Raw genomic sequence first — 10,183 nt, forward strand, 5'->3', positions numbered from 1 at the left:
GAAAAATGTGGGTTTAGAGTCATTGTGTTCTCCCTAGAATTCATGTTTATAGTGGTGTCTCTGGCACCTTGTATTCTTTGCAACATTTCCCTTATAGAGTCCCTCTTAGGATTTCCTGTAGGGCTGGTTTGGTGGTCATGAATTCTCTCAATTTTTGTTTATTTGAGAACATCTTTATCTCTCCTTCTAATTTGAATGACAGGCTTGCTGGATAAAGGATTCTTGGCTGCATGTTTTTTCTGTTCATCACATTGAAGATTTCCTGCCATTCCTTCCTGGCCTCCAAGTTTCATTAGATAGGTCTGTAATCACTCTGATAGGTTTCCCTTTGTACATGAGGACCCTTTTCTCCCTAGCTGCTTTCAGAATTCTTTCTTCATCTTTATATTTTGTCAGTTTCACTATGATATGTCGTGCCAAAGGTTGATTCAAGTTACGTCTTAAGGGGGTTCTTTGTGCCTCTTGAATTTGAATGTCTATTTCTTTTCCCAGATTTGGGAAATTCTCAGTTATAATTTGATCTAGTATCCCTTCAGGACCTTCCCCTCTGTCTTCCTCTTCAGGAATTCCTATGATACGGATGTTGTTCCGTTTGATTGTATCACTCAGTTCTCGAATTCTCCTTTCCTGCTCCTGGATCAATTTCTCTCTCTTTTTTTCAGCTTCCTCTTTTGCTATAACTATATCTTCTAATTCACCTCTTCTTCTCTCTGCCTCGTCAATCCTTGAGGTGGCTGCCTCCATTTTATTATTCATCTCATTTATAGCTTTTTTTTAACTCATCACACCTGTTTTCAAAGTTCCTAGTCATTGTCTCAGTTGCTTCTTTGATGCTTTTTTTTCAACCCCAGCGATTAATTTTATGACAAGTTTTTAAATTCTTGATCCAGTATATTGTCTAGATGTGCCTTGAGCAGTTCTGTGGCTGTGACTTCCTCCTGGAAGTTCTTCAAGGGAGAGTTCCTTCGTTTTGTCATTTTTGCTAGTTTTCTGTCTCTTGTCAGCTTTAAAATTCTCGTTGAGCACTGTGCACCTGTTAATATTGCTCTGTTAAAGGAGGCTTATTGACTGTCCAGGGCCTGTCATTTCAGGAAATATTATTTTAATGGTGCCTCTCAGTTTTGTCTTGTTGTGCCCTTGAATATTTTATTTCCCTACTCAGCGATATTTGGGACTCACCATCGTGCACACTTTGGCTTGTTTCTTGGAGTAGCCCTAAGAAGGAAAATAGACAGACAAACACAGAGGGAACAGAAGCACACAAACGCACAGACAAATCAAACAAGCAAACAAATCAAAAGGGGGAAAGGAAAGAAAGAAAATGGAGAGGAAAGAGATGAAAAGAAGAGATGAAAAAAGAAAAAAAATAAAGGGGTCCGAGACAACGAAGGACAATGGAGAGTCTAAAAGTGTATGACCAGTTTAGGGGAGAGATAAGGATTAGATACAGGAGAATATATCTGGATTGCAAGAAAAATAAAAGGGAGAAAGGAGAAAGGAAAATGAGTAAAAATTTTTAAATAATTTTAAGTAAAAAAGGTAAGAATAATACCTTGTGGTATTATTCTTGTGGATAGGTGTTGTTTGGTGTAGTAGGTCTTGGGGGCTGCTCTCAGAGGCTCTGCCTTGGTGGCTGCAGAGAGTAGAATAGTGGCATGCCAAGCTCCACTGGAACTAAGCACTGTAGGCCACTCTAAGGAGTCCAATCTCCTTGTGCTACAGCTGAGCCATGTTGTATTATCCAGGCCTGCCTCGGTTCAAAGTCCTAGTCCATGCACTTTTATGCTACCACAGATGAGATATACTTTGGCGGCTGGCTTCTTCGGGGGAGGGATCAGTGTCTCTTGTCTCAGGCCAGGATTTGCGCTGCTGCTGCCTGAGGCGAGGTGTGCTGCCTGAGGTCAGGTGCACAGCAGGAGGTGAAGTACATGCCCTCACATACACAACTGCGGACTCCCAGCCCCCAGCAGAGATAGCAATCGGTAGGGGGAGGGAGCAGTTTCTCTTGGCACTGGCTGGAATTTGCGCTGCTGCTACCCGAGGCGCTGGGCGCTGCCGGAAATGAACTGTGAGCTCCTGCAGCCGGAAGCGCGAGCCCCGGTCTCCACCCACTGCCAACTCCCTGCCAGGATCGCGTAGGGGTGGGGGCTATTTTTTCCCTGTTGGCACCCAGGATTCGGGATTTGCATGGCCAATGCTGGAGGCAAGATGCGTGGTGGAAATAAGGTGCGTGCTCCTCCTCCCACAGCCGAGGTCAAAGTGAGTGTCCCTGGCGCTGCCGCTGAGGCCGCTGACTCCCCACTGGGATTGCACAGGGCTGGAAGTTGTTCTTTCCCTTGTGCCACCCAGGTTCAGGATTTGGGCTACCCAGCAGTTATATATGGAGTGAGAGTTTCTCTCTCTGAGTGCAGTTAAACGTTTTTTATCTCTTCTCCAGAGACAGTACTATGAGCATGTTCAGTTTCTCTGTCTCTTCCCTTTGTCTCTCGGGCTCTGTGCACTTGCCCTGTGTTGGGTTGGGGCTCCTACCTCCCCTGCCCTTCTCGGGCTGGCCTGTTTTCCAATCTCCCTAGTTCGCACTCACTCACTCAGGTATCTTTTAGGTTGTCTTCTTTCTGGAGCCTGTATTTTCTCCTTCTGCTCTTGTAGATGAGAGTAATGTCCTTCTCAGTTAGGTAGATGGGGCAGACAAAGTTTACAGAGCTCCCTTCCTCTCTGCCATCTTGGCTCTTCCCTCGCCATTTCTACTTTAAATAGTAATGTTGGAATGAGAGCCAAAATGATCTTCTAATACCAACACTAACTAGTTTTGTCATCTTAAGCATGGTACTTTTCGTCTATAGTCCTCTGCTCATCAGTAGAATGAGGAGGTAAGACTAGACTAAATGATATGTTAAGGCCCTTTCAGTTATAGGTGCTAAGTGTGTCACTTTTCACCTTACCAAAATCTTAATAATGACTACTTTATTAAAACTGAACTAATACTAAAGATGGAATATTTTTGCCATAAAATAGTAAAAGCATTTCTTAAAGTGCTCCAATAAAATCTGAGTGATTTTATAATTTTAAAAAATATTTAGCTAAGTTCATTTTTACATATATACACTATATGGCTTTTATACATCTTGGATAAAGAAACAACTCAATATCCCAATCACCGAACATTTTTCAAAATTGAAATGGAAAAAAGTCTGTACTTATAGAAAGTCTTCACCAAAGTTTAAATGTTTATGGGACTTTGGTTAAGTCTGTTAAGTTGGTTTTTTAAACCTCAACTGTGTTTGGAAATGAATATTCATTATTATCATCATTGTGTCTGTGAACTCTGAGCTCAGAATCCTATGTAGAATGACATTTTTGTAAACTCTTACATAGTCATTAATCAGAGTTTAACCCTTTTCTTTCTCAAACCATTAGTCTGCAAAGAAGTTTTCTAACTAAAGCTATTTATTTGAATAACTAATATTTTATGTTCTTTCAAAAAAGGATGTAGTAGCATTTAGAGAAACTTTAAATTTATAAGTAAACTAGAGTGAGAAGAAAAATCAATACCACCCCTCAGTTGATGCTCAAGCAGTAGAATTTGTGTTAGAAAAGTTTAAGACAGGTGACTAAAGCTATCATTATTATTATTAAAAAGCTTTCTAGTCAACATTTTAACAAATCACTTCAAAAGAATCATTTCTTGTGAAACAATGTAATTTAATTTGGGCTGGGCTTATTTTCCTTTCATTTTTTAAAAAATTCAACACCATAACATTATTTATTATGTATGATAAATATAATCATGTACCACTTCTTTTGCCTCGTTTTTAGAAAATATCTCTCCTTCTTAACATCCAGTGATTTTATATAGTATGTTAATTCAACAAATTGGTTATCTCTTATTTGCAAAGGACTATTCTTGCTGCTAGCCTTTCAGAAATAATTAGGTTGATCATGACTTCAATAAGCTTACTATCAAGCATGATAAGACATATATACACAACTACACACAGGTTTAAAAAAAAGTAGTAGGTGCCACAAAAAAGATGCACATCAGGTGTTAAGGATCTATATCTTACATCTTCTCTAAAACAATATGCTTATTCTGAGACTTTGAATCCTCCACAGCTCCTAAATAGAGCCTTGCATATAGAACATATTCAATTAATGTTAGCTTAGAAGATAAGCTCCCTTGGAAATCGTGCAGTAAACCTATAGATATTCAACAAATGACATTCTTTTTACCCAGGTCAGATTTGCAGTCTTCAGTCTGAAAAGCATGGCACTTATATCTAAAATTATATATTTTGTCAGACAGAATATGAAAATTTTTATTTTTGTGAGTGCCTTCTCTCTTTACATCAGTTACTATTTTCTGATTTTTATTTCAAGGCTTATTCTACTAAATCTTATCTGATCCCCTACTGGCCAGTTTACTCAGCTCTATAAATTTTATGGAATGTGGCGATGGCCCTGCTTGCTTCTAATGTATCAGTGATGGCAGCTCACATGGAACTCAGGAATCTCAGCGTTTCTGGGGTCATTCCTCTCATAGGTACAAACCAGTAGAAAGATATAAAATAAATCATTATCAAAGCTTTACAGGAAGCAATTAACATTATTTCTAGAAACGACTATCTTGTTCAAGCTGAAGGATTTCTGTATTTAGTCAGCTTTTTAAAAAATAAATTTGTTCCTAGGGATTTGTTTTTTCTGTGTATATTTTTTCACTAGTTGTAGTTACCTGGAGGACTCCAGATTGAGTAAAATTGACTTTCGTCTGATCTTGTGAGTTATTGAGGTAAAATGAAGGCATAAATGATGCCTAAGGACGCCTGCCTCTCTAAGATTTCATGACTCTATAATACTCAGTCATAGGGCACATTAGTCATGATTCCAGATACCATGTAGCCAACAAAATTTTTGCTCTCAACCATCTTCACTACATAGAAAGCCAAACTTCTCTTTAGTGGCTTTATCCAAGAAGAAAATTTTCAGAAGCTTCACTTGCCCCCCCCCCTTTTGAAAACACCTGGCTGAATCTCAAAGGAAAAGGATACCACAGAGTAGAAAGGAAACAGAAGAGGCAGCCTTTTCTCCCCCTAAGTTCTAGCAGTTTGAATGAGTCTTACTTGTGAATTTTTCTTGTCACTGAGTCATTGCACATACAGAATTATGAAACTTTAATTTCTTTAGAGGCTTGTTATATTAGAAAAATTGTTCCAAAGAAAGCAACAATCATGACATAAGCACATCTGGCTCTTGCAAATTATTCTTTATTAAGCTTTCATTTAATTACATGTGCTGAAAGGTCTGTTTTTGATTACTGTAATTTTTTTTATTTGTCCATCTGAATGATAGTAATGCTGGAAATTACATACAAACCACCTGTTTTTTTCCCCTGACTAATATGACAAAGTTTGAGCTATTTTCTCTGTGGTTGATGAACTAGGAAGCTTTCTATTTATTATGACAGAAATATGACTGTCAAGGTAATGGCTTAATCTTGATTATAAGAAGAAAAGAAAATATTTGAATGGAGTTCCCAAGCATTAAAACAGTGGGAAGATTGAGGTGTCTGAATTGTGGTTACCCATAGGAGATCAACACATTCATTTATTATCAACTTCAACCAAAAGCTAATAAATCAATCGTCAAGGGCTTACCGTCCTGTGCTAGGAGAGAGAGGCTTGATTTCATTGCATTGCACTGAATTTTTGGGTCAAAAATCTGGCTGTATTCTCTTGAGGATTGTGTCATGTGCTGCCTAGAAATAAGACCTCAAGAAAACAGTACCTGCTGTTGGGCCTCAGGGATCTTGAGGGCAGCATTTTTATCATCCGGAAGGATCAGCATCCCCAGAGAAGGTTGGTCAGTATGAAATAAGAACAGTATTCTTCCAGGAATCCCTAGGAAGGTTCGGATTAGTTTCTTAGGGCATGAATATTAAAATTACATGGACGTGTTGACCTTTAAAGAACTTTTCATAAAGAATTTAGACACTAGAAAGAATCATAGAGACCATTTAGTCAAATTCCTTTTTGTACTGAAGAAATTGAGCTCTGGAGCAACCAAGCCCTTTGTTCAGGTTCATCAAGTTACCGCTACAAGGACCAGGAGCAAGACAATGGCTCCCATATGTGTACTCTTTCTTTGGATTATTTGGACACTCTTATTTCCTTTTTTAAAAACAGTGAAAGAGAAATCACAAGGCTGTCAGGGAAATAATTATGTAACAATACGGTAAGTTTTGTTTTTGTTTTTGTTTTGTGTTTCTTGAAACTCAATTTCAGCTGCATTTAAAGAGAGAATGTTTGTCTTCCCTGTTTTGCAGCAGCTCTATGCCGCTCAGCTGGCCAGCATGCAGGTGTCACCTGGAGCAAAGATGCCCTCAGCTCCACAGCCACCAAACACAGCAGGGGCAGTCTCACCTACTGCGATAAAAAATGAAAAGAGAGGGACCAGCCCTGTAACTCAAGTTAAGGTACTTGCTTTGCAGGATTGTGAAAACAGTTTGGAAAACAGCTTCACAAGAAAAGTAGTGAGCCAGGCTGGGTTGGGAATAAGCAGCAGGAAGCACAGTGGCATAAAGGAACCCCAAACGCTTCTCTTGATGGTACATTTCATGATTGAGCACTGAGAAACAGGTGTTTCCCTTTTGATAACAATGGTGCCGTATCGTGAGAGCTTTACCTCAATCTGCAAACTCACTTCTCAAGAGTCTTTCCCCTTTGGATCCTGGCTTTTATTTTTTAATGTTCATTGGCATGAATGGCCATGGTTTTATTACCAGTCTTTCTCATAGATTTGTGACACTTTCTTTCTAAGTTCCTGAAACAGGTAGGAGCCAACTTACAGTCCTGGAAAGGAGGTGCCCCAAACTTTAGATTTTAAAAAAGGGGACAGAAAAGAATCTAATGCTGAACATTTTATGGTTTGTCAATGAAGGACTATCCTTTAAAAACAGTTATAAAATGGGCTCTGAGGAATGAGTGGTATTATCTAGGCATGCTTTGATGCCATGTAGTTGGGAGAGGATAAACAGGCTTTCCCCAGTTATGGCTGGGACATTGAAAGATGCCTTTCCTCACTAATTTTCAGTGTCTTAAAATGTGGCACCCAGGAGGTACTTGGCGACAGAGGGAAATGGATGATGCGCTCCAACTTCGTGCTGCAGCTGGTACCTGTAGGTGGTACTGGTTGGCTTTTATAATGTAGTTCAGGGAGACAATTGTTTTGTGCCACTGACTTTTCTACTTGGAAGGATATGCTAAGCTCAGATGTATTGTTGTAATGTGCCCAAAGTGCTACATTTGGAGAAATTTAAAAATTATTAAATTTTCACAAGGGAAGCATCTAAGGCCCACAAAACAGCATCAATGCTACAAAACCACTGAAAAAGTATTATTTTTCCATAATGTATCTCAAAAATTCCTGCCTGCAATTTTGAGGTACTCCCAATTTTGAGTATCTCCAAATTCCTGCCCAAAGGAATTAATTTAATACCACCCATGCTTTACACTCTCCAAAGACATAGATGAACATTTATGCTTTGTTGTTAGAAATACTGAGATATAACAATAGGCAGCTTACATTTAATAAGATAGCATCAGTTACAGAAACAAGCTACCTATTTTGTGTTCCAAGGGTTTCTGTTTGTGAATAAGAAAACGCTACAACCCAAACCACAGAACTTTGTTTAATCATAGTTGTTAGAGTATGAACATATCAAACGTTATTGGCTTGAAGTATTGAGTATTAGATATTTTAACATGAAAAAGTCATTTTATAAGTGAGTTGGCCAAATGGAACTTCACCAAACCAAGTCTTTACTGGATGAGTAAAATGTTCCCTGGTTAAATTCAAGTTTACATCTGCTTTTACCATTCAAGCTTTGTGGGCCAACTGAGTTTTATTACTCACTTGACCACATGCAAATTCTTAGGGAGTTCTCTATATAATTTGACTTGACTATATTTTATGTTAATAACAAAGGAAACATTTCTTATACTTATTAGATTGTTTATTGTATGTGTGAGTAAAAATATATAGACCAAGGCATAAAGCTAATGTTTTAAATTCAAAACAATTGCTTCTACCTAGTAATGAAGAGGTTCTGAGAATAATCTCATGATGTGCTAATCGAAAGGATTATGGCCACTAAAATGTTTTGTCTATAATCATTGCTTTTCCTCTGTATATAACATGACCACATGACATAAGGCATGGTTTGCTTAAGGTAATAAAATTAAGCATAGATCATCTTATGTACCTTTCTTCCCTGAGAATTTTCATCTACTATAAATATCAATATCAGAAATAAGAATGTTTTTATTCAAATTTCAGTTCTACCACTTTTACCATCTGTCACTTTGAACAATTTACTTCTTTCAACCTTAGTTTTCTGCTCTGAAAAATGGGAGTTAATATTATTATGGATTTTACATCCTCTAGCATACAGTGAGTGTCTCATTAATGTTAGTATAGTGATGATCTTGATGATGATGATCTAATGGTAACAAAGATGATGGTGATGGTGGTGGTGGTGGTGGTAGCGATTGAAATACCTAGTTGTATACCAAGAGAAAGCCTAACTAAATACCTAGAGGGTTTCCAATTTCAACCATAATAGAGGAACAGGGATCAGATTTAGTCTTCCAGCTTAAGCAATTGAAACACACATGATTTTCAGATATTTACAATAGGAATATAGGACAGTGATTCCTGAGGAAAGAGAAACAAGTGACAGAAGTGCTATAGTTATTCCAGCTTACTGTCAAAAGGTTGTTTGTAGGTAATAGTGCAAGGAAGGATACCCACACGGAACATGACAAGCTCCCTGAATAGAGGCACAAAGTTCAGAATTGTTGGATGCCAAGGTAGATAGAATTTGTGGTGTAGAGTACCAGAGAGGAGAGACCAGCAGAGAGAGAGAGAGGGAGAGAGAGAGAGAGGAGGACTGAAAATCTGTAGAAAATTCTCCTGTATTTAGTGGAGTATTGATCATCATATGCATATGAGGAAACTCTCTGAGGCCAGTGAAAAATACTGCAGATACAGCAGGCAATGCTGTCGCAAGGTTCACAAAGGACTGAGAATGGGTTTGTATTCCCATTAGCCAGGGTGGAAAGATCTCCTGACACATGAGGTATCAAGTAGGGTTCCCCAGAAAGGTGTTACCTCAGTCATGGGGTCAATTATCCCTACATTAATGGCTGCTCTGAAACTGCCTAACAAAGCTTAAATGCAAGCCTAGAGAGGGTCAAATGTTTCTGTGTCTCAGAACAAAGTCCACAAATATTTGAAAGAATGCACAAACTCCAACACCAGCATTTTAAAATTCACAGTGTATAGCCTCCATTCAATAATTATCAGGCTTTTGGGGACACCTGGGTGGCTCAGCCTGTCAGGGATCTGACTTCAGCTCAGGTCATAATCTCACGGTTCAGAAGTTCAAGTTTCCTGTATCAGTATCAGAGCCTGGAGCCTCCTTCAGATACTGTGTGTGTGTTTCTATCTGCTCCTTCCCTGCTTGCACTCTGTCTCCCTCTCTGTCTCTCTGTCTCTCTCTCTCAAAAATAAATAAACATTAAAAAATATAATTACCAGGCTTCTATAGAAGCAAGAAAATATGAATAATGAAGAAAAAAGTCAATCAATAAAATAGACCCCCAAATAGCACAGATGATAGAATTAATAGTTTAAATGATAAAAACAGCTACTATAGGGACTTCCAACTATAGTCAAATGAGAAGAAAGGCAAATATTCTCCCTAAATGACACCCACAAAATTTATGTCAAGCCATGGGATGCTGTGAGAACCAATATCAGGCTCGCCATGATGACCAGAGATTTACTTGATTGGTAGATGCTTCCCATGCCCAGTGGTATTGTTGGTGCAAGTGGCAATTACTGAACTATGAAAATAAACAGAGTATATTCAAAGCTGAACAAAAAGGTATTATACACACCATATGCTTAAGAAGATAGAGGAAAACATGAGCATTATAAGTCAAGACGTGGAATACATACATGGAAATGTCTGGAGATGAGAAATACAGGTTTTGAGATGAAAACTCTACTGGATGAGTACTGATGGGATTAGTAACAATTAGACATCATAAAAGAAAAGATTAGTGAACTTGATGGAATGATGAAACTGTCCAGAATGAAATACATAAAAAAACCCAAAAACCTA

At 38.4% G+C, this 10,183-nt stretch overlaps 1 protein-coding gene across 5 annotated transcripts in view; it reads left to right on the forward strand.

The window, feature by feature from the left end:
- Positions 1-10,183, forward strand: part of SOX6 (SRY-box transcription factor 6) — a 372,948-nt gene that overhangs the window by 276,159 nt on the left and 86,606 nt on the right. For all 5 annotated transcript variants that reach the window (XM_029957189.1, XM_029957193.1, XM_029957194.1 and 2 more), the window contains one exon: positions 6,320-6,469. In XM_029957189.1, coding sequence (XP_029813049.1) covers positions 6,320-6,469 — 150 coding nt within the window. The remainder of the gene's footprint in view (positions 1-6,319; positions 6,470-10,183) is intronic.

This window comes from Suricata suricatta, chromosome 11 (genome assembly GCF_006229205.1).
Source record: "Suricata suricatta isolate VVHF042 chromosome 11, meerkat_22Aug2017_6uvM2_HiC, whole genome shotgun sequence".
Classification (NCBI taxonomy): domain Eukaryota; kingdom Metazoa; phylum Chordata; class Mammalia; order Carnivora; family Herpestidae; genus Suricata; species Suricata suricatta.